The sequence below is a fragment of the Podarcis bocagei genome (genome assembly GCF_964188305.1).
Source record: "Podarcis bocagei genome assembly, chromosome: 11".
NCBI lineage: Eukaryota > Metazoa > Chordata > Lepidosauria > Squamata > Lacertidae > Podarcis > Podarcis bocagei.
Genome location: NC_138136.1, coordinates 42,412,753 through 42,437,956, shown reverse-complemented (window position 1 = coordinate 42,437,956; position 25,204 = coordinate 42,412,753). Strand labels below are relative to the sequence as shown.

The following is a 25,204-nucleotide window of genomic DNA, read 5'->3' as shown; positions in this document are numbered from 1 at the left end:
GGGGAACACTGGTTTAGACCACAGCGCCACCCGCATCCCAAAGTTGGTATAGTGGTACCTCTAGTTGCGGACTTAGTCTGTTTCAGGGTGCCATTCACACCCCGAAAAGTCCACAACTAGAGTGCCTCTTCTGTGTATGTGCATTGCGCGATTGAGCGCTTCTGTGAGTGCGTGGGCATCAAACCCAAAAGTAAACACTTCCGGGTTTTCCACATTCGTAAGCTGAAAGTCCGAAACAAGAGCAGAATGCAACATGAGGTATGACTGTATATAAATGTCAAAAATAAATTAATGTCAAAAATAAATATTTGACCTCTAGACTTTCTGCATACAAAGCAGTGCTGTCCAGCTGAGTTTCAGCCCCTTCAGCTTGTTATTAGGTACACTGGAGAAGAATTCACTTTCTGGGAGTTGTGCAGCTATAATATATGATTGTGCCATATATTGTTGAGAACAGAGAGGAGGAAGAAAGAACTACCGTAATCACTACCCCTTTTCTTTCACTTGTAAAGAAGGAAGTCTCTAGCCGTGATACTGTGATGTCGAAAGTGATGCTAAAAACAGCAGAACCATAGCAATTAGTTACAACTTTTAGCAACTGAAAACCAGAGAAAGAATCACTTTACCATCACTGTCGCAGCATTCTAGTATTGAGGGATCTTCACGAATGACAGCCGTCAAAGTGTTGATATCCCCATTAGCTGCTGCTTGATATACCAGAGTCAAGTCGAATTCTTCTGCTGAATCGCCTGTGGGAATAAAAGCAGCAGGGAAAACAAAATATTTTGTTTTTGTCTTTGTTGGTGGTGGGGTTTGAAGAAGATCGATGACAAGGTTAAATACAGCCCTCACATTAAAGACAGTCACATAGAAGAAGGAAGAAAAACATCATTTCACAACGCAGGAGCAAATCCTAACATAAAAGGGCAGGCAGGCATTTTGCTGTTCCAATCCAAACGTCTTCAATGCACTTTGGTGATGACGGAAGCTGCAGATCATGATCTAGATTGTTAAGATTATGATTTGCACTTATAAGTCACTTTTTAAACAAAAAGAAACTCAAAACTTTTCTATTTCAGCAGGCCTATTCAGACACATGCTTTTTTAAATTAGTTTTTAAAAAATAATTATTTCATTGTGATTAATTGCTTTTAGATATTTTAAACTGTTTTAAAATATAGCTATAATTTATTTTTAACTACTTTTCTATCATAGAAGTGTTTGCCACCATGGGCACCTTGGTGAGAAGGGTGGGGTATAAATGTAGCAAATAACAATAATAATAAATGCAGTTAGGCAAGGCCTTTTCAGTTGTGACATCTTTGGTGTAAACAGGTGTGGAGAACCTTTGGCCCTCCAGATGTTGCTGATGTTATGTACTGAAGTTCTCACCCTGGGCCAGCAGGGGGATACTGTAGATAGTTATGCAAATAAGGGATCAAAAGTGATGTTCAGTGATTGGATAGTTTTAGAAAGTTGTTACAGTTACGTTGTACTGGAGCTCTATATAAGCAGGCTGACTGGACCCTTCAGTTCAGCTCTGTCCTGGCCTTGAATAAACAAGAGCTGTTTGAAGAATCGCTGTGTCGTCTGATATGTTCACCCACAACTTAACAGCTGAACTACAATATCTATCACCCCTGGCCATTGGCCATGCAGGCTGGGACTGTTGGGTGGGAGTCATGATTCAGCAACATCTGGAAGGGCGCAGGGTCCCCATGCCTGGAGTAGAGGCCCCGTGTGCTCTACCTGGCTTGGGGGGAAAAGGTGGAGGTGTTTTTCTCCCCAGAACTTTTAGAATCTGAGAGTTTAATATATTTTTAATGCTGGTTCTGCTGGTATTAGTATTAGTTTAGTATTGCTAAAGGGACGCGGGGGCGCTGTGGTCTAAACCACAGAGCCTAGGACTTGCCGATCAGAAGGTTGGCAGTTCAAATCCCCACAATGGGGTGAGCTCCCGTTGCTTGGTCCCTGCTCCTGTCAACCTAGCAGTTCAAAAGCCCGTCAAAGTGCAAGTAGATAAATAGGTACCGCTCCGGCGGGAAGGTAAACGGCGTTTCCGTGTGCTGCTCTGGTTCGCCAGAAGCGGCTTAGTCATGCTGACCACATGGCCTGGAAGCTGTACGCCGGCTCCCTCTGCCAATAAAGCGAGATGAGCGCCACAACCCCAGAGTCATCTGCGACTGGACCTGATGGTCAGGGGTCCCTTTACCTTTACCTAGTATTGCTATATATGCTTTCAATGTGCTTTAATTTTTAAAGAAGTTACACATTTTTAAAAGATTCTTTTTTGGTTGTTAGCCATCAAAGGGGGGGGGCCTGCCAACACACACACACACACACACACACACAATTAAAATATGTACATACATACATATTTAGAGGGGGTTAAACTCTTGGGATTTGGCAGTACATTGATGCAGTTATGGTACTGTATAACACAGTCTCCACTTCATCTTCAATTCTCCAAAGCAGCACAGGCCCTGGGTGAACACCTGGAACCCCCTGGAATCTTGCCACCACTCGGCAAAGACTGGGGGTGGCACCCAATTTCTGTAACAATATATTACCCCATGCTATATGCCTGCGCTTTCATCTTGCAGGGCTTCACTGACCTGTGCAGAAGAGGAAGCACAGTGGGAGGGAAGTGTAACAGCCTGTGGTTTAGTCAGTCTGTGATTTCTACGTAAGAGGAATCCACAATAAGGCTGCTGCTCAGCACTTGCTGATGTCTCAAAGGCATCGAAGCCTGCAATGGGTTTATGCCAATCCCCTCCCTCCTCTCACATCGATTTGCATGATTGCAGCCAACAGCAGTAACTGTCAAGTAGACGAGGCGCTTTTCTTTCTGGTAAGCAGAAAGGTAGCCTAGCAACTAATAGTCCTTTGACTCAGATGAAACTATTTATACGTGCTGTGGCCTTTGGTCAGTGCTCAAGAAATCACATGTTCTGTGCCGCTGATATTTAGAGTGGGATAAGACATTCACATATGTGTAAGCCCTCTTCAGACCATCTTCATCTGTTGGAGATGCAAGGGAAGAAGGGGGCAGTGGGACTATGCTGCTGGCGCCATCCCTTGCCATATGCCTGCTCAGCACAACATCTGCAAAGCTACTTTAGAGCAGCTTCGTGCCTGTAGGAGTTCTGTATGATAAGAGACTCCTGATTGACTGGGGATCCTGATTATGTGGCATGCACAGAGCTACAAATTTCAAAGCATCCCTTTTCAGATAAGCTGAACATGCACATGTTTATTGAATGGAGCCAGAGGCCCATGTGCTGTCATGGGCAGTGCAAGCCACAGTCCCCCAATTATTTTTTATTGATTTTCCAGATTATTACAAATCATTACTGAATTAATTCAACTTAAAACCATTTCCAAAAGCGGTTTGCCACTCTTGTTACAAGGCCAGATTCTTCCTATCCAGGAATGGCCATAGCTGGTGCACCAGCTATAGCTGGCAAAAGGCACTCCTACTTAGACACTGAGGGTATCCGAGTGACAAAGATAGATCCGAACTCCATATCTGTTATGTCCAGAGTGCCATCCCACCCGGATCATGTGTCAGTGTCCCAGACACAAAAACTACCAACCCACAGTGCCTCCATCTCCCCAGGGTTCTAGTTTAGTTTATGGGCCTTCCTCTGCCACAGCCAGACAATAGTCCAGATCATGTACAGCCTCTTTCTCCTGATTCAGATTTTAAGGGGAAGTGGAGCTATGTGTCATTAGCATGCTGATGACATTTTGCCTCAGAAGTCTGAATGACCGCACCCAGTGGCCTCATATGGATGGGCACCACAGAGATGTTAGATTAGGGACAAATTTGCACCCTGTGGTACACTACAGCACAGACACCGTGGAGCTGAAACACAATCTCCTAGTGCTACTCTCTGGACATGACCCTTAGCGGAACCACTGTTGAACAGTGCCCCCAGTACGCATCCCACAGAGCTGGTCCATGAGGATGCCATGCTCAATGGTATCAAAAGCCGCTGAGTGACTGAGAAACAGAAACAGAGCTGTATTCCCCCTGTCCCATTCATGATAGAAGTCATGTATCAGGGTGACCAAGGCTAGTTCACTCCCAGAACTGAACTCAGATTGAAATGGATCTAAAGAATTCATATTCTCCAGGAACTCCTGCAGTGTCTTACCCATCCCTCTGTCCACCACCTTACCCAAGATGCAGGCAGATAGGTGGGCATATTCTGGAATGGATGCATTACCTCCTGTTTAAGGGCAGTAGGCAATCCACCGTCATGTAAAGACACATTCACCACACTTTGGGTCCATCCAATCAACCTATGGTGTCACGGCCCCCCACGCCCCAGCCCTTAAAAACACACATCTTGTAAGGTCACGATCACACGTGGGTCACGTGACTCGCATGGGAGCCCGCTCCCGGAAGATGCATGACCCAGTTTTTTGCATGTCCCAGTTGGAGGGTATGAGAACCATGCTTGCCACCTGGAGCTACTTGGAGAAAAAGGCAGGATATTAACACAATAAAGAAAGAACTAAACAAATATAAATAAGTAAACAAATGTTCGCACCTGACCTGGCAGGGCTCCCTGGTGATGGACATCCCTTTTCAGGTGCTCTAGGGGAGAGGAGCACCATTTAGATTTCCCACAATGCACTGCAGTGATACTGTGTCAGGGGCACTGGAGGGTCATTTACATGGTGGCTCCAAGCTACCACCAGAGCAGCTTCGTAGCTGCTTTGCTCTGCTTCCCTCCTGCCACCAGCCTCATGAGCAAGGGGGTGGGGAGCTCTGAGAAGGGAGCCGGTCTACCACAGGATACTACACTGAGGATCCCTTCAATCTGGAGCTGGCCCTGTCACTCCCATTCATTCATTCATAATAATGTCTAATAACAGCCCCCCCCCCCATGCATACAACTGCACGTTTGGGGCTCTGGATTTCACGAAGGAAGACTCTCTCACACACAGCTGCAGGCACAGGTTTTAATTTATGCCTGTCCATGAACATCCAAAGGTAAAATGCTTGCATTCCCCCCCTCTCTTTTTCCTCTCAGTATTCCCATAGCATCCGAAAGTCTGGGATACTTCTGTGGAAGGTGATGGAAAGCAGGCAAACTGCATGCTATTATCTTCTGGTGAATGATGAACATGTGATATCCAAATGCTGGGAAGCCTGGCAGAAACTGTCAAATACCAGGGGCAGTGGGGACTGCCAGTGGTGGGATGAGGTCAATGGAGGACAGTGGGGAGTGCAACGGGTTGCTTCCTATTGTCTGCCTTGTCTTTGAATACAGAAAAAGCCAAGTACAAAGTGAGGAGACACACAGGCAAAAGCTAGTCCTCACGTGCAGCTTTGCAGAGGTGTGGGCATTGATAAAAGCAATAAATTGATTAATTCGTAAAATGAGAGGTGCTAATTCTAATTCAAAGGGATGTGGGTGGCGCTGTGGGTTAAACCAGAGAGCCTAGGACTTGCCAATCAGAAGGTCGGAGGTTTGAATCCCCGCGACGGGGTGAGCTCCCGTTGCTCAGTCCCTGCTACCGCCAACCTAGCAGTTTGAAAGCACATCAAAGTGCAAGTAGATAAATAGGTACCGCTCTGGCAGGAAGGTAAACGGTGTTTCCGTGTGCTGCTCTGGTTCGCCAGAAGCGGCTTAGTCATGCTGGCCACATGACCCGGAAGCTGTACGCCGGCTCCCTCGGCCAATAAAGCGAGACGAGCGCCACAACCCCAGAGTTGGCCACGACTGGACCTGATGGTCAGGGGTCCCTTTACCCTTTACCTAATTCTATCATTGCCCTAAGTTTCAAATGTGTAGAAGCCTCAGTGAGGCACAGCATGCCCTCTGCACATCCTCAGAGGCACTTTCCAGAATCCATAGTTATCTTCCCCCCTCTCCTTCCCATGTGATGAAGATGCAAAGGTTTAGTGATCTGATGGCTTTAGGCACAGATGAGATAAATTCATGAAGGTCAGGTACGTCAGTGGCTATTAGCCTCATTAGCTGGGAAATGAGTTTCTTTATTCCAAGAGAATTAGACTATTAGACACTCCTTTTTCCAAGATGCTGGGAACCAAAGGATTCTCCATCATTCTCTGCTTCTCAGCTTCTCCTGATTGTGTGTGCTTGGGTGCTGCTGGAGACGAGAGAGTGCCAGACTGCATAGACCTTTGGTCTGATACAGCAGTTCTTACGCTTTTATGCACACTCTGTCTCCATTCACATTCATGACGTGGGCAGATCCACATACTCAAAGGAAACCTTTCATGGCTTTGCTCCCTTGGTCAAATTAACTGGAGAAGCATTTGTGGGTAGAGGAGCTCTGCATGCCCATCTCAGTGACTAGAGTGGATTAGAATTACTATCCTTTTCTTAAAAATTAATAGATAGTGCAGAGACTTCAGCACGGAAAACTGGTCTATACATAAAATAGTACAACTGTTTTGACATGGCAAAGAAACTGAGCAGACAGCATTCATTCTCTAACATTATGCTTGTGCCCGTTCATGAAGTCATAGAGCCAAGATGCTTTTCAATGTCGGCCTGATTCTGCTTTCCTAGCAAACATGTACAACTTGCAGGTGCAGACACAAGACCAGAGGACGATCATCAACACCTTGTTCTTTGGTTCTTGTTCTTTGGTGCAATATCAATGCCTGACATGATTTCAGATCATTTGGTGGGTACAAATGCCATATGAAAAGTTATTGAAATTTTGGAATCGGGCACTTAGAATAAAAAATCATAGAGTAAATTAAATTGAAATCCAAGAAATAAAATTCTTCCATCACACTACAGAGCAAGCGATTTTATTTCTGTAGTAACTTTTCCTGGATAAAATGCACCTTTGCTTATTGGATTGGAATACACAATTGGACGTTTGTAGTTTGTCAGTATCCATGCCATCAATTTAAGGATTTATTGAAAGATGAGAGCATCTCCAGCCACTGAATTTTCAATGGCTTGCACTTAATTCATAATATTTTATTTAAACCAAGAAGCCTAATTAGTTAGGTTTTTACTAGCTGTAAAAGTAGAAATCTCCTGTCAAATATGAGGAAAATGTCAAACACAGTCAGTTTTCTCCATAGAACTTGCCTCTTTTGGTTAACCATTTCCATACTGTAGCATACTGAAATGGCTGCCTTTAAAACAAACTGAAATAGACCCCCCTTTTAAAATCAACATGTGCAGATAGTCGAATTGAACAGTTTGACATGAAATTCAAATGGTCTAAGAATTCCCACATGTAACATGAAACGTTCTGTCTGATGTGAATGAGACAGCAACAGCAACAGGCATATGAGCATGAATGAATATGAGCATTAACAACAAACAGCTTACCTTTCTGTTGATCAAACACTGATGAAGTACTAAAATCCATGGTTGCCTATTGCATTTCCCCCCTCACCTCTGCAATCGCCGTAGCAATAGCCCATATATTACACCAGTAAACAACGCATTCAATGATTGCTGCCGCCAGTCTTCCTTTCTGGATTAAATTTGCTTTATGGCTGCAGCTTATCAGAAAGGCAACCACACTCCAGTCATGTACGAAGAACAATATCTTCCATCTGTAAAAGACCCTATTCAAAATGTTGATTGGAAATGACCTAAGGTACCATCATTTCACAGGGAAAATAAACCATCTTTCATCCTGTGTCTGAGAAGGGCACTGCTGAGAATGCACCGTCAGCTGCAAGAATGCCGTGCTTAAACTGAAGTCTCCGCAGATGAATGAGAATCCATCGCGCCAGACAGAGCATGTGCAAAGCTTGCGGTGCCGTTTGCAAGCTGATGTTCTCATTACTCAGGTGAAACAGCCTGTACTGGGGCAAAAAGAATCAACACACTCTCTCTGAATATTGCTGCCCATTAACAATACCCCCCCCAACTCTAAACACCTAGCAACCTGGGTTAATCAGCCCACAATCTTATGCATATTCACTTGGAAAAAGCCCATTAGGTATATTTAGAATGGCAGTCTTTATATTATATTAAACATGCATTGTTTAATATACAGTGGTACCTTAGGTTAAGTACTTAATTCGTTCCGGAGGTCCGTTCTTAACCTGAAACTGTTCTTAACCTGAAGCACCACTTTAGCTAATGGGGCCTCCTGCTGCTGCTGCGCCGCTGGAGCACAATTTCTGTTCTCATCCTGAAGCAAAGTTCTTAACCTGAAGCACTATTTCTGGGTTAGCGGAGTCTGTAACCTGAAGCGTATGTAACCTGAAGCGGAACCACATTCAACTGCTCTGATACCATCATGAGAACAAACCATAATGCAGTCACAATAAAAAGGATGGCTGGAGGAGTCTTGCATCTGTTCTTTAATGAGCATTCATTCCGCTTTGTTTACAGAACAGTTACTGGACAATCAGCATTCATCCTGATTTGTCTGTGGGGTGTTTACATGTCTTCATCCCACACATCTCCCTATCACTGGTGGTGACTGGCTTTTGTTGTCCTTTCTTGTTCCTAGCACATGCCTCACCAAACCCCAAACCTCCTTCCTGTCACCTCACGACCCTCCCCATCACCTTGGTATGAGCATCAGTGAGGTGTCCAACTGTCTCTATTTTCCAGGGACAGTCACAGATTTACAAAAGTTTCTGATTTAATCTCGGAATGTGTCACTTTTGTTTTTTTTAAAATAATATTTATTAAAAGTTTAAGAATTACAAAACGAAGTAGAAAAAATAGAAAAAATAAACAATACAAATCAATACATTATAGTACGTATAATAAAAAAGAAAGGAAAAAAAAAGAAAACAAAAAACACAATACATCAGAACAAAAACAAAAGCAAAAACAATTAGAAACACATCCAATATTTCCATATCTTTATCTTTCATTAACTTGTTTCATCGACCTCCTCACACCTCCCTTTTTTGTATTCTAGTTATTAATTATTTCAGCAAATCCTTTCCATCTTTCACTATTTTCTGTCATTTAATTGTCTTAATTTATTTTAACCTTATCTTACCATTAAAACCCTAAAACTTATTTATACTTAACTCCTTATAACATTTCTACTAAAGCCGTATAATTTCATTCCAACAATTTTTCTAACACTCATTAATTTAACAATATTTCTCTAAATAATTTTTTAAAACTTTTTTCCAATCTTCTTCCACCGTCTCTTCTCCCTGGACTCGGATTCTGTCAGTCCTTTCTATCAATTCCATATGGTCCATCAACCTGGTGATCTTCTATCCGAGGCTCTTAACTCTTTTCCATGTCCCTTCTGCAGATCTTCTTTATATTTATACATGTGCTTTACTTTGTCTTCTGCTGATCTTGTTCTTAGTTTCCTTCCTTTGGCACTGAGGAGTAGATCTCGGGGAAACTCCAACCTAACAATGTCTTTATTCCTTCTCGACGGGTCAGCCCATTCTCCATAGTCAGAACTAAAGTCCAAAAGATATTTCAGAGCGTGTTTCAAAGTCCCTCCAAAACTAAAGGCCCCCACAACTCCAATCTCCCCCTGACCCAAATCCAGGTCCCAAACCTGCATAAGGTGATCTATCCAACTTTCCTTCTCCAATCCAAGCGGGACTCCATCCCTCCAAATCTGGCTTTCTCTGGGTTCAATCGTAAAGGGCAACAACTTATGTTCATCAAATTGCCTCTGTAAGGCCGGGGCTCCCTCCACTTGAATTACTTGAGGTTCAACAACAACTTTCTCCTTCGTCTTCTCCACAGCTTGCTATGTCAAAACAGGTTCCTGAATCAAATCCTGAGTTGTTTCTGTATAGGTATTCACTTTTTGTCCCAAATCAGTCATTTTTTGTCCCATATTGTCAATTTTAATAATCCTCACATCCATCTTCTTATGAAGCTGTTCCAATAAAGCACTTGTCTTGCAAAATGCAATCACTAAGGCTTCTTCTGTCAACATTCTTGTCCAAGGTCAATCTCTGTTTCTCACGGTCTTTAATCTCTACAGCTGGAAAATTCCCCAGCTCCACTCCTGCAACAGTTTCAAAAACTCCCTCTAGGGGAAACAATTTCTATTTGTATCCGTCCTTTTAAACACAGATCCAGCAACAAAGTTAGTTCGATTTTCAGTTACATTTGCTCCTTTTCAAGTGCAAAAGGAAACAATGGAAACAATATATTTCTCTTATTTAGCTGTCTGTCAACATACGTTATTCACAGTCAATGAACTTTCCCAAAACGTCGATTACTGGCAGCCCGTTCCCAGGTTCAAAACGGTGGTAATTTATCTTCCTTCGCTCTCTCTCCTGCAGGCTTAGGCAGTCTAAAATTCCCCCCCACTTCTCCTGCTTCCAAGGGGGGTTTAGTAGTTTTAACCGATGGAGATTTAATCCTTTACAAAAGGCTTTCAAGACTTTAGTTTGCAACGTCTTTGCTTCAATCTATTTACAAAAGGGGAAGGCGGACTTCCTGTTTGAAACCTTCCCGTTTCGATGCCAAATTACGATGTTTAAAGATCCAATTTTCCGTTCTACTCACGGGTAGTTGTTTAAAATCCAATTGTCCACGAGAAAAAGTCAGCGCTCTCCGGCAACAGCATTGCGGCTTCACTCCGTGAAAGAAGCAGTCGATTCGAAGCACCGCGCCACTCACCCCACGTCACTCCGGAACCCCAAAACCGGGTTTCCCCGCGAGTAGGGGAGGCGCAAAAGGTGCCCACCGAATCCCACGTCCACAGGCTTCTCCCGCCTGTGGTTTTTAATGGGTCTCCGCCTCGCCATGGTGGTCCAGACCCTGATTTCCATGGAGCGGATTCCTCCCGATCAGAGGAAATCCGCCATTGCCAGAGGCGCTAACCCGGAAGTGACACTTTTCCTTAGGATGTCCCTATTTTCATTGGAGTTATGTGACCCCCCCGAGCCAAAAAGATAAGCAACTATTCAATCTTTAGAAGACATCTGAAGGCAGATCTGTATAGGAAAATGTTTTTGGTTTTTTTTTTAAAAAAATTATTTAGCATTTTATGTGTGTTGGAAGCCACCCAGAGTGGCTGGGGCAACCTAGTCAGATGGGCAGGATATCATCATCATCATCATCATCATCAACAACAACATTGAATAGGACACCTGTATTTTCATTGGAGAAATGTTGGAGGGGAGCAGGCCTTTTCTGCAATGGCTCCCAACTTGTGGAATGCTCTTCCTAGCGAGGCTTGCCTGGTGATTGATTGATTGATTGATTGATTGAGTGTTTAATTTCTATACCGCTTAATATATTAAAAAGATCTCTAAGCAGTATACAAAAAACCCCCCAACAACAACTGAAGCAACAACAGACAACTTTAAATATTACAATAACACACAGTTACATATAGAAATGTTACATTAATGCATTTAAATATATAAATCAATATCAATTCCTTTTCCTTCTGACGCACCCTCCCTCTCAGCCTCTAGGTTCTCACCCAGGCTCCAAACAAACTCTTAGCTCACCCACAAAATCTCACAGTGAGAAGAGTTTCTGGAAACAGTGGACATCACCCTAGTCTCTCACTCTATGCTTTTTGTGTCTCTATGTGGTAAACTGCCCTGTGATCCTCAAATGAAAGGTGGCACTGAAATTAAAGAAAGCTACAATAGACAATACTGAGCTTGGTGGGCCAGTGGCCGGACTCAATATAAGACAGGTGTCTGTGTTTCCATGTGGGGCCCAGGACAGATATAAATGCAGGCTTCAATGCCAGGATGCTGGCAGATTGTGTAGATTACAAAGGAAAAACAAGTACTCAGTCTCCATTGATTCTGGAATAAAAATGGTGGATGTACTTAGGGTGGGTGTATGGAGCCAGGCAGTGATCCTTGGATGAAGATGGGAGGGTTTCCAGTATGTCTCCGTCTTCATCTATGAAAAGCTGGAGAGCCTAATTTAGTAATCCTCACAAATGCAGTAGCAATGTATTAACATAACTGCCTTTGAAACTTAGAATGAGGAACTCTACTCTGAGTGTAATGGGCTTTATGAAAAGCGTTTCACTTACCACTTTAAAAAAGAAAATGTTGCATAAGTTGTTGTTGTCATTTTAAAAATCCTTTGTATTTTTTCCAGAGGGAAAAAGCCTATTAAAAGAGTGGGGGGGGGGGGTTGGCTTGCAGTAGGGGGCTGAGTGAGTTGGATCACGACTAAGCACTGTTCATTTAAACAGAACTAAAGCATGATTTAATCTTGATAGCATGTCATGTCTTGCCCTCAGTCTTGCAGGCCTTCACGCAGCTTGGCTTTCTTGTCTCTTTACTGCTGGCTATCTACCTTGGTACCAGGTTTTGTTTTGTTTTTGTCTTTGAAGAGTTAGCAGTCTTGTGACATCACCTGCGCACCCCTCCACCCCTGTGTGAGCCTCAAGAACAGAGATGCTGTTGCCCTGGCAACCCTAAGTGATGTCATGAGTGACTTACTCCCCCCCCAACCCATTTATGTAGTACTAAATAATTAACCTGCTTTGCAAAATCACTTGGAAATAAAGGGTGAAATGCCACATGAAGCAGTTGTGAAACACAAGCCGTTCATTTCCCCCTCCACCTTTTTCTTGCCTGGATTGCTTCAGTCCCTTTCCCGGAAGCAGCCTGGAATCTTCTCCTGAATGTTTTGCCGTCTTACAAGTGATGTGCAGTGCAGCAGCAGTCCCTGAGTCACCTGCAAAACCCTTTGCACTTCTTCTAGGCTAGGAACACAGAATGCTGCTTTATGCTGAGCAGACTGTTGGTCTGTCTAATGCACTGACACAGACTGGCATCAGCTCTCCAGGTTTCCAGACAAGGAGTAATTTTTAAAATACCTTTCCTTATTTCTGGGAGGTGGTGTCTTGCTGTGTTGGAGCTGAGAGTACCTCTTCAGCAGCTTAAGGAGATAGAGAAAGTAGGGAAATGAGAGTTAGAAGAGAGGAACGGGGATGGGGTGGGGGTGGGTTTGAATACACAAGAAGTGTTCCTGGGTGGAAAGATTGAAGTTTCTTAGGGATTCTCAAAATCCCTGGTTGCTAAGGCAAAAAGCCGCTGGGTGTATGGTGGAGTTGAATGATTAAAACAAAAGCAAAGGTTAACAATCCCATTTTATAGTCTCGTTTTAGGATGTGTATGCCTGGATTAAGAAGCCATATCAAAAGGAAAGTAAAAAAATTAGCAGTAACTGGGACCATACCTGTTGGTTACTTCCAAGCCAGGGGCTTACTTTTCCAATTTAACAAGCATTTCCAAGAAGGAGCAGAGGAAGCAAAAGGATTAAGTTGAAAACAAAGGGAATACTGTACCACAGATATGCTGACAGTATGCCATATAGGCAGCATTTCCGAGTTCATTTGGTTACGGCTCAGGCTACTCCGATGTCTTTCAGTGGCTGGAATTGCAGAATTGCAGCCTCCATGATATTCCCTGCACAGGTTGTCCGTGTTCAAAAATAGTAACAGAGAGAGATGGGATGGGAACTGTGCCTATAACTATTTGATTGTTTTAGTCATTGTATATCCCATTTCCTTTACCAAGTATCTGGTTAAATTGAAAAGTTTAATTGTTGTCCTCACTGCTATCTAATTTTATGAGGGAGTTGTTCATCTGTTTCTTGTATTTACTGGACTTTTTATGCCATTTAATTTTTTTATTAATCTTTATTTTCATTTAGATTTTTGTTATTTGATTTCATTGCATTGTATTTGGTGCTAGTCCTACCCAGTGTAATTAATGGTCATGACTAACTTAGGTCCATTACTTTCAGTGGGTCTACTGTGAGTAAAATTTAATTGGATTCATTCCATCTTCAGCAGCTCTGGGACTGAAATATTCAGTGGTGATGAATGATGGATTACACTAATACTAACATTAATAATATTAAGAAGTGAGACTGGACAGTGACAGGATGAAAATCTCCTTTTGTTTTGAAGCATTACATGGGAGAGATTATTGCTGCCTATCCCATGTCTTTGGGACAGGTTGGGCTATCAATCTGAATGAAGGACATCAATCTCAAATTTTCAAAAATGTGGTGAATGGATGAGATATATGCACCTGATACTTAGTTGTCTCAAATCAGAGACAGTCTGCTTCTAAATGTTTCTGAAGAACACATAAAAATGTATCAACCGTCAGTAAACAGAGTTAAAAAATTAAAGAGACTGTAGGGCATTCATCTATAATTTGTATATAGCAATTGAGTTTTCATTACACAGCTGGCATCTGGTCTCTCATCTGCAAGAGGAACAGGATCTGATTCCTCTTTGGATTTCACTTCCTAATTTTTCAACGATGCTTTGAAGAATGTTGAAAGGATGCATGTTCCCAGTTGAATTTCTAAGGTTTTGTAATCGTAGACAGTGTTGCAACACTCTCTTTAAGTGAACCACTGTGCTGGAGCTATGGGTAGCAAACCAGAGAAGGCTTTGTCCCAAATAAGAAACGAAACAGAGCGAACAGCCAAAGTAGTTAGATCTTGACACTGTTTATGTGTATTAACTAATATGGAAAGTACCCTGCATAGCAAAGGGAACAAACATCTTATAGGATTGATGCAGCAAGATTGTGTTATGCAAAATATTGGAGAAAAGGCTCAAATCCATTTATCATGGATGCTTCAGTTGAGATTCCTGCATAGCAGGGGGTTAAACTAGATGACCCTCAGGGTCCCTTCCAACTGTACAATTCTACGATTAAGTCAGTCATAACAGAATGGAAAGCAAATCTGCTCCACTTCCCAGTGGGAAGGAGTTGCGGTGGACCAGGTGGCCACCCACTCCCCTCTGGGGGCAGGGGATGAAGTCCCACATCACCCGGAGGTTCCTGGCACGTCCTTGTCCAGCCAGCCAATCTGCTGGGGAGGTGTGGCCGGGCCCCATTTAAATTGAGGCACAAGCTGGAGAGCTTCCTCTTGGCCCACTTACTCAATCTCCCTCCCTAATTTTCAGGTTTCGACATTTCCCTTGGTATGGACCTTGGTTGGTCGTCGTTGAGGGGCCTGGTAGGAATGTTTCCACTTGGCAAATTGGCATGGGCCATTTGGTATTCGCCTACCTCGTAGCAATCATCACAACTTTGCAAGGTTTGGCGGTTAGGCATTGGTTGAACTTATGTTGAGGGAGGGTGTGTGTGGCCATCACCTGCTCCTCCAAGCTTAAGGGTATTCCGTTAAAGGAATCCAGAGGTGTGGATCTTGACCGAAGCCTGGGGTGGGGCTAGGGCCATGCCACGACCCCGTCGGGAACCCTGGGGGAGCTCGTGTTGGTTTGTATTGACGGGGCTCCCCCTATCAATGGTTGACCCTTACAGGACTCCCTGCATGACGTGCAGGAGTCTGATATAGTTGGGTCAATTCCAATGCCTAAGCCAATACCGCTCACATTCTGTCACCAATAAAGTTGTGGCCTAAATTTGCTCAATAACATTAACCTAATATCCGTTTCCTTGTGTCTTATTCATCAACAAGGGGGTGGTTTAGGGGTCTTGACACACAAAAAGGTACGAATTGGTAAAGCTTATAAGCTGTTTAAGCTTACAAGCTGTGTAAAGGTTTGTTGTGAGCTATGTAAGTTTAGACAGTAGGCTAGAGGGACTAGGGTGAGAGGGGAGCAGATTGCACACTTATGAACTAGAGAAACGGTAGGAAAGGCATGCTTCTTGGAGAGTATAAAGGCGACTATAAAGGGATGTTTGTGGCATTGTGGTCTAAACCACTGAGCCTCTTGGGCTTGCTGATCAGAAGGTTGGCAGTTCGAATCCCTGCAATGGGGTGAACTCCTGTTGCTCAGTCCCAGCTCCTGCCAACCTAGCAGTTCAAAAGCACACCAGAGCAAGTAGATAAATAGGCACCGCTGTGGTGGGAAGGTAAATGGCATTTCCATGCACTCTGCTTTCTGCCATGGTGTTCTGTTGCACCAGAAGCGGTTTAGTCATGCTGGCCACATGACCCAGAAAGCTGTCTGTGAACAAACGCCGGCTCCCTCAGCCTGAAAGCGAGATGAGCACCACAACCCCATAGTCGCCTTTGACTAAACTTAACTCTCCAGGGGTCCTTTACCTTTTTTACCTTGGAGACTATGCATACTAACAGGAGAATGTGCTTATTGGCTTGAGAATGTACAAACTGCAGTCATGATAGCTGCAATATGAAACATTTACACACTGGAGGAAAATATATCTCACATTTTTATGTATGAAATAAAACCTGAATTAGAAAGATCACGAACTCCTGTCTGCTACTTGGCAATCACAGCCATACTAATATACTAGATAGCCAAACTGCTTTCTGTGGGGCAGCAATTACATCTCCACCAAGGAAGACAATCATAAAATAAAACCAAGAGTGTAGATAATGGGGTTTTGGCCTCTTGGCCTAATTGGCCTCTTGGCCTTTCCTAAATCTCAGGCAAAATAAATGAGGAAAATTTTGGGATTATAGCTCATCCAAAAGAAGTCAATTGCACTCTTACTTCCCCTGTAGACGCAGCCTTCATGACTAGAAGCCACTGATGCTCTTTCTTCCTCCTTAGTTGTCAATGGACTTTAACCATGTAAATGTTTAGCTATTGATTTCCTGGGGTGCTAATTTGCTCCACAGGAATAACTGGCCAATGGTTCTCAGGCCTCACTTATCAATGGGTTCCATGGAAGGCTTTGCCTCCATGCAAATATTGTGCCTGGGCTTTCCAGCTGAGTTTTTGTTGCAAATTTTAAGAAATCACCATCACTGATTTGACAAGGTCTTTGCCTCAAAGTTCTATAATGTGTGCAATGCTCTAGAATGCCAAGAGATGGCAGACTTTGATTGGCATGAGTTTTCAGTCCTGAAGAACAGCAATAGTGGCCAAATGAGCTGGTCAGAATAATGTTTCTATTATAGCAAGTAATTCTGAAAAATTAAGAGAGGCATCACCAGTCATTTGGTATGTGAAACACTGTAACAGTTTACAGCAACTAGGAAAACAGTCCAAAATAGGATTTAGGAAACCAAATTCCACAAATTTAGCTTTTAGGAAAGCTAAACATGTAGCAACTGCACATACTGAACCGATCAACTTTATAAGAGTTGAATAAAAACTTTTTCAATTATCTTGGTGTTAAAACTAATCTCTTGATCAAATATTATTATTAACTTCCCCAAACTGTGCAAGTTGCTTATGCATCTGAGTACCATACAAATGATATGGGGCCAATGCTATTAAATATTATTCTATTATTTGCAAAGTCAGTAGCTGAATATTAGACTGGAATTTTGCTTGGTTTGTTTCTTTGGTTTACTGAATGTACGTATGAACAAAAATCCCAAAGCACGTTACATAAGAATAAAATGTTGTAATAAAAATACATAAACATGTTAAAACAGAATATAAAAAACATCCATTTTGAGACAGCATTCCTGTTCCCAAGCATACAATAAACATACAATAACCATCATAGCTCACAACTGGAAGGATTTTCATGGGGTGACATTAGATCTATGTCAGGTTGCCTGTGGGCAGAAAATGGACACCTTTGAATCTGTTTGGTTCCTGTTTATAAACTTTGCTAAATCCTCAATAATAATGATCAATGAGTGCAAGAGACAAAATAAATACATTACCTATATCTCCTCATGGTTTCCATATTCCCGAGGCAGCTATAGATAGGTATCCTTGCACATTGTCATTAGATGCATATAAAATAAAGTTCCACCAGATGGCATAAAAGGTCTGCTCTTTGCTACTTTTTTGCTTCTCTTTGATATCCTAAAAGATATATATATTGCAGTGCTGAACTGACACCTAAATTGCCTATATGCTTATGTACACATATTTCAAAAATTGCATGGGTTTTTGTTGTTGTTGTTAATCAGGGTGGGGGGTAGTTTTCTCCTTCATTTTTGCACTGTTCTTGCTTTGTTATACAATTATTAAAATTTCAGTGCAAGTAGGAAAGACAAACATAAGATTAGTGTTCAAATTATGAGGAAGGTGTGTGTGTGTGTGTGTAGAAACCCCATCCTCACTCACTCAGAGGGGTGGGGAATACAGCACATGATATCATGGGCTGTCCCTTGAGTCCACTAGATGACATTGCAAGGTATCGTTGCCTTAGGAGAGCGAGAAAAGTTCTCAGGGATGACTCACACCCCGGCCATCACCTCTTTAATCTTCCACCTTCAGGCAGGAGATATAGAAGTATAATCAGACGTACCAACAGACTAAAAAATAGCTTCTATCCATGGGCTGTTGAACGGAAAATAACAGCGAAATTGACTTGCAAGGTGGTGTGTTGTTCGATAAGAGATTGAGTGTTTGGGGGGAGGAGGGAGACTTGTTTAATTTCCTTGCACACAGGTTGTACAATAAAGGTATTATTATTACTGTTGTTGTTGTTGTTGTTGTTGTTGTTGTTGTTGTTGTTGTTGTTGTTGTTGTTATTCAGATTCTCCACCCCTCCCCAAAGGCTTCTTATAACAATAGGTGAGGGGAATCATCAAGGCGGGTGATGCTCCTTCTATATGACTGGTCTGTATAATCATACCACATATGAACTTTTTCAATTGAACTGAGGATGACCATATACCTGAGTCAAAGTAAAAAAATTTTTTTCTTCCAGTAGCACCTTAAAGACCAACTAAGTTAGTTCTTGGTATGAGCTTTCGTGTGCATGCACACTTCTTCAGATACTTTTTTACTTTGACTATGGCAGACCAACACGGCTACCTATCTACTACATATACCTGAGCTAATGGAGTGCTTTGCAATTGTTTTCAAAAAGAGCAACTCACCTAGATGAATAATTCACCTATAAACATGAAAAATAAGGTATCCAAGTTTATCTCAGTGAAGACAGACAAGGAATTGTTTCTTTATATTTATTTATTTAAATGTATTCACTGAAAGAATGTAATCTAAAAAAAAGCAATTAAAGCAAGGCACAATATATTAAGAGCTTCAAGACAGACAAGTTCAGCATTCTCTGCTATAGGATGCTATGGTGGCCAGATGATATCTCAGCAATCAACAGGTATTTGCAAATCAGTTTCCTCCCCTGCCTGTTCCTTTTTAAAAGTTTTAGGGTAGCCAGAAATGGTCAGTCAAATCCAGATGGTTCTTCCCAGCTTGACAAATGAGCTAGGACTTTCACTGAGGAGCAGTGATAAGTCCTAAGGCTGTATACTAAATTGGGCTGAGGCCTGAGCTAAATCAGGCCTGTTCAGAGGGATTGGTTGGTAAGGTTGAGACAGCCTCAGATCATCATGGGTTGGGTGGTCCAGAGTGATCTGGAATGTTCAATGGGTGGGGCATCAGGCAGGAAGGAGAAGTAGCTGTAGATAGGAAGAAGGAGAAACAGTGAAGAAGGAGGACTTGGAGAAGAGCAACAAAGATCACCAAGAATCTGGAAACCAAGCCTTATGAGAAACGGCTGAGGGAGCTGGGTATGTTTAACCTGGAAAAGCTATGATATCCATCTTCAAATATCTGAAGGGTTGCCACATGGAAGATGGAGCAAGCTTGTTTTCTCCTGCTCCAGCTCCTGTCCCAAGTATCATGTGACTAGCACTGCTCTGCCTCTCCTATGTTTAGTAGGTCTAATAAATTATAAGTGTTGGTCACACTATGAATGTTGACACAGAGGTTGCTGAAGCAGCCGGAATGGTCTCTGAACACAGAGTAGCTTAATAACTGTTTTTAAAAGATCCCACAAACATAAAAGACACGGCTTTGCCCACTGAGAATTTTGGGGGATCCACAGAGCCCAGTTCTTCCTAATGTATTTTAGTCACATGTTATCAGTCATTGGTAGGCTGGACATTTTAATCAGGCTTCTAGCATCTAATGAGATTATCTAGATAATACTGCTTGTTAATTAGAAGGGCTCCTGCAACCGAAGTCTAAGGGATTTGGAAGAAAGAACAAATAGCACACTCATAGCATGTTTAGGACCTAAATGAAAATACTGAAATGCAATGTGAGATTGTTTTTCAAACCAAATTATTGTACGGTGGAAGTTCACACCCACCCTGGCAACAAAATCAAAATTGGTATTGATATTGACTATGGAAGGAAAGTTCAATTATAGGAGATACAATTGCTGAATAAGCTCACTTCCAGTCATGTTGAGTGAACATGCATCCTGATTTGTTTGCACAAATTTTGCTAGGAAGTTAGCAGTCTGAGTGCTAGGCTGTGCATGCTTCCTGCACCACCACCATCGTTATTACTTTTATTTATACCTCACCTTTTCCCATGACAACTGAACTATATGAAGGTAAGACAGGAAAAGTATTGAAGTTAACCATCATCAGTGACTCCCTCAGCAAGCACACAGGTCACAGTCTTCCCCACTATTGTGAGGTGTATTTCGGTTTAGCGTATATATATATATATATTTAATAAATATTTATTAAAGTTTTCACAGTATTACATAATGAAAAAGAAAAAAGAAAAAATAGGAAATAAAAAACAGTTAAGAAGAATTCCATCTTTACATCACTTATCTTTCATTTACTTGTTTCCCGGACCTCCTCATACCTCCCTTTTTTGTATTCCAGTTCAATTTATTAGTTCAGCAATTCCTTTCCCTCCTTATTATCCTGATCTTTAATCTTAATATATTATGACATTAAATTTTTACCTATTAAAAATCCAATTTTTCCATATTCTTTTAAACCATTACAGCTAGAAACCACTTAACTTCAATCCAACATCATTCTAACATTCCTTAATTTTGCAATATTTCTGTAAATAGTCTTTAAATTTCCTCCAATCTTCTTCCACCGACTCTTCTCCCTGGTCTCGGATTCTGCCAGTCATTTCCGCCAATTCCATGTAGTCCATCACTTTCATCTGCCATTCTTCCAGAGTGGGTAAGTCTTGTGTCTTCCAATACTGTATTTCGGTTTAGAGTATAGCTATTATTTCTAAGTTTGCATCGCCCTGCCCACCTGCCAGAACTACAGAAACTGCTCAAAGCAAAGAGGAGAAGGCAGATCAGATCTGCCAAGGCAGAAATGGAAGTCAGTGGACCCAAACATGCAGCTTAACTATATGGCTACCATCCACACTAAAGCACACGGTCTCCCCAAAAGAATCCTGGGACCTGTAGTTTACCCCTCACAAAACTACAGTTCCCAGAAACCTTAAAAACCATAGTTCCCAGGATTCTTGGGGGAGGTCATGTGCTCTAAATGTGCTCTAAATGTACACTGTGGATGTGACCATAGTTAGGATGCTACCATGTATGCTGTGATAGGTGTCTATACTCCAGTTTGAAAGGAAGGGGGCACTAGTACAAAATTTGGAACCCGTGGGGGGCGGGAATTGAGTAGGAAAGCTGCAGGGAAGAAGTGTGCTATTTAAAAGCAAGCAGGAAAGTCCTGTCAAGAAATATACTGTAAGGAAGTTTCACAACCTGATGAAGATGCCCTTGGTCTCTCTCCAGATTTCCTGCAGTTTATGTGATCACATACACAAGGAAGTGTGCTCCAGAGGGATATACTGTCATGTAAAAACACCGGCAAAAGCAGTTTAGATTAAATTTCAAGCTGTGTGTCTTTGCCAAGCTCTCAGCTCTCAAGTGCTGGCAGGATCCAGCAGCTGGAGAAGTTGTAGGTAACTAGAAGCCCAAGAGGCAGGCCAGGTTGGAGTTCATTGCTAACAGGATGCTGAAGAACCAGATACAGCAGCGGAAGGGATGAGTAAGGCAGGCAGGGAGTGGTCTGGATCTCAGGAGAGGCATCCTAATGACTTCCCTCAGCTACAAGTTGACCCAGGCTGAAAGAGAATAGTGAGCCTTCTAATTCCTGGACACAGCAAGGATTCAATTGTTGAATTAGCCAGGCAAGAGCCCTTAGGTATGGGTCATTAAGGTAACAAGGAAGTAACTCTGTGCCAGAGGGCAAGTAGGTGGGTTCCCCTCCCTCACCTGGCTTGTAGCTAGAAGGACAAAAGTCAGAAGCTAGAAGCAGACTGCAGGCTGGGCAGCTGAGAGACAGAGCCATGCCTGACTTCTGCTGAAAGCGAAGGCTGTGGCTGGTGGGACATGGGTGGCGCTGTGGGTTAAACCACAGAGCCTAGGACTTGCTGATCAGAAGGTTGGCGGTTCGAATCCCCGCAATAGGGTGAGCTCCTGTTGCTAGGTCCCTGCTCCTGCCTACCTAGCAGTTCAAAAGCATGTCAAAATGCAAGTAGATAAATAGATACCGCTCTGGTGGGAAGGTAAATGGCGTTTACGTGCGCTGCTCTGGTTTGCCAGAAGTGGCTTAGTCATGCTGGCCACATGACCCGGAAGCTGTACACCGGCTCCCTTGGCCAATAAAGCGAGATGAGCACCGCAACCCCAGAGTCGGTCACGACTGGACCTAATGGCCAGGGGTCCCTTTACCTTTACCTTAAGGCTGTGGCTATGGGAGAAGCGACACCTTCTTGGTGTGTTAATGCCTCCATTGCAGGCTCAGGTTGTATATATGTGTAAAGAAGCCACATATTATAAAGACACCACAGTCTCCTTCATTCTGAGGAAAGCAAGCCCTGGGTAAGGGTCTAGAACCCTTGGAATCGCACATTGCTTGGAGACTGGGGCGAAATGCAGCAATATGTATTTTCCACCCGGGATTTTTCAGTGAATGATCTGGTTATGAATGGAAACAAACAAATACAGGTGAATGGCCCTGGATCATAATGTCTGGATGGTCCTGTAACAATGCTTCCAGAGCGGCGTTGCAATTTCTAAAAGCAAACAAACAACACCGATGCTTCCATTCAAGGTCCCCATTCTGCCTCAATTCATCGTGGTTTAGACTTAGGGCTTGTTAACATTTCCAATTGTCCCATGCCTGGAAAGTATCGGTCTGAGCGGTTTCCCGTGCTTTCTAGGCTTGAGTCTGAATGATTTTGCATTTGTACCTCCATTTTTCCATGGAAAACCCACCATTTGGCACTAAATCAGAGCAAATGCCACTCTGGAGAAAACCCGATTGAGGTTTGCACCAATTCAGTGGTAAACAGTGAGTTTCCCTCAGGGGGAAGCAGCGGGTCAAATGGAATTGTGATGAGCTCATATTATGAGATTCCCACTTCCACCCTTCAGTGAAGCACCGAGGAGATTATTTTGACTGGAATTCGACAGGTCCAGATGGTACTTCAATGCTCAGCACCTGCTACACCTCCTTTAGGTCTTGTTATCTCTGAAACAGATTTATACCAGATATATATAATGCCGTTTAGCAGTTTGTTTGGGGGAGGAGCGGCAGAGGAGGAAATTCCCTGTGCAGCTTTGTACATGTGTTCTCACAGCAAGGAATGTTTGCAGACCATAAAGCTGTTGCAAGACCCATGGCAATTGGGTTGTCTGCTTTTCTGTTTAGAACAGAAGAGCTAAGATGCAGCTCAAGCGTGTACCATAAGCATATCATCAGTTCTTTCCTCTCTAATAATTTTGAAGGCATTTTAGGCAACAATCCTGTTTTTTATTGATAGCGGTTTATATACGCCCAACAAAAAAGGGATCAACCTAAGAAATACAATACGAATTCCAAATTTACTCACTTATTTTCCACACTTGGGAACATGCAATGGCTTCTGTGTTCATTTGCAGTTTGCAAAGGGCTTTCAGACAAACCCTGCATGAACCTCTGGAGCCCCAAACAGGAGAGCTTTCTGAAAACCCTTTGCAAAAGTGCTCCTTGAAGCAACACCCAGATGTTCTGCCACTGAAATTTGCATTTTATGGACAGACCCCAGTAAAACAGAAAAAGTAACATCATTGTTAATGGAGAACAACATGGTATAAAAATTCAAATATGTGTGGATATGAACTTCTTCATTCTAATTCAAATGGAGAAAAAGTGGAGAAACAGAAGAAATGGAGAAAAAGCTCAATGCTCAAATGTGAACAAGTCCATGAAAGCCACCAAAGAAGAGGCAAGTATGTTCCTTGGGGAAGGGGAAGGAGCAACTGATATAAAGGTCTTGCCAGCAGTGGCTACACTGAAGCTGGCCAAAGGCACTACTGGATAGAACAAAGGAACCACTTATTCACACAGTGCATAGTTCAAACTATTCATTCTCACAAGATGTAGTGATGGCCATCAACCTGAACAACTGAAAAAGATGCTTATGCAAATTCATGGAGAGGCCATGTTCTCACTCAACGGTTAGAGGCAGTATGCTTCTGAGTAGCTGCAAATCACAAGCCAGTGTGGTGTAGTGGTTAAGAGCGGTAGACTCGTAATCTGGGGAACCAGGTTTGCGTCTCCGCTCCTCCACATGCAGCTGCTGGGTGACCTTGGGCTAGTCTCTCAGCCCCACTCACCTTACAGAGTGTTTGTTGTGGGGGAGGAAGGGAAAGGAGAATGTTAGCTGCTTTGAGACTCCTTCAGGTAGTGATAAAGCGGGATATCAAATCCAAACTCCTCCTCTTTTTCTTCTACTGTTGCAAGCAGGGATTGTCTATGGGCTTCCCATAGGTTAACCACCATGAGAACAAAATGTTGGACTAAATCGGCCTTGGGTCAGATCCTCTTCTTATGACCTGCCACTTTGCCATTGCTGGGCCCCAAAGTTCCCCCAGGTGACTCCCTCCACCAAATAAAGAATCTGTGGCCTCCCAGAGGTTGTTGGACTCCCAACCCCAGCCCTACCATGAGGCAGAGTGAAGTGACTGATTCAGTTAGCTGATTCTGGATGTTTCAAAAGGGCAGTAAAGAGTTGATTTATTATTGTATTTTTATCGCTAGGAAGAGGTGCTTGTGGGATTTTAATCCTCAGGAAATAACATGGCCGTGGCAAAAATAACTCTGTGTCTCCATCTGGTGCCTGGGGGGAGGCATTTGTTGCTTGGCTCAGGCTGCAAAATGTCCTGAGCCTGCCCTGACAACATCTGTCATCCCTGAACAGTGGCCATGTTGTTTGGGTCTGATGGGTCTTGTGTTCCATCCCACGTGCTGGGACACATACCTTCAGTGATATCAAAGGCAACACGATGACCAAGTACAACAATGCAATGTCAATATAAGCTATGTATAATCTATACAGAACATTGAACAGTATGAAATATATGAAATATGCACCTCTGCAAAACCAAATAAACAGAAATCTTATAAATCTCTGGAAGTCACAAATTATGCACTCTGGATGGATTCTCTTGAAAACATATAAGTCACTGAAAATCTTTGTGGAATATGCAAGTCTCTGAAAGAAGCAATGGATCAGATTCTTATCTGGTGAAAACAAGCCGTAAAGCTTTGTTTTATGACGTCCAACGCTGCCGAAGTGGTCCGCAAAC

At 42.8% G+C, this 25,204-nt stretch overlaps 1 protein-coding gene across 1 annotated transcript in view; it reads right to left on the bottom strand.

Annotated features, from left to right (window-relative positions):
- The window catches only part of ANKRD55 (ankyrin repeat domain 55), a 39,430-nt gene extending 31,710 nt beyond the window's left edge, over positions 1–7,720 (bottom strand). The window contains 2 exon segments of the mRNA XM_081212891.1: positions 627–749; positions 7,338–7,720. Coding sequence (XP_081069017.1) covers positions 627–749; positions 7,338–7,377 — 163 coding nt within the window. The 5' untranslated portion in view covers positions 7,378–7,720.
- Between the last annotated feature and the right edge of the window lie 17,484 nt (positions 7,721–25,204).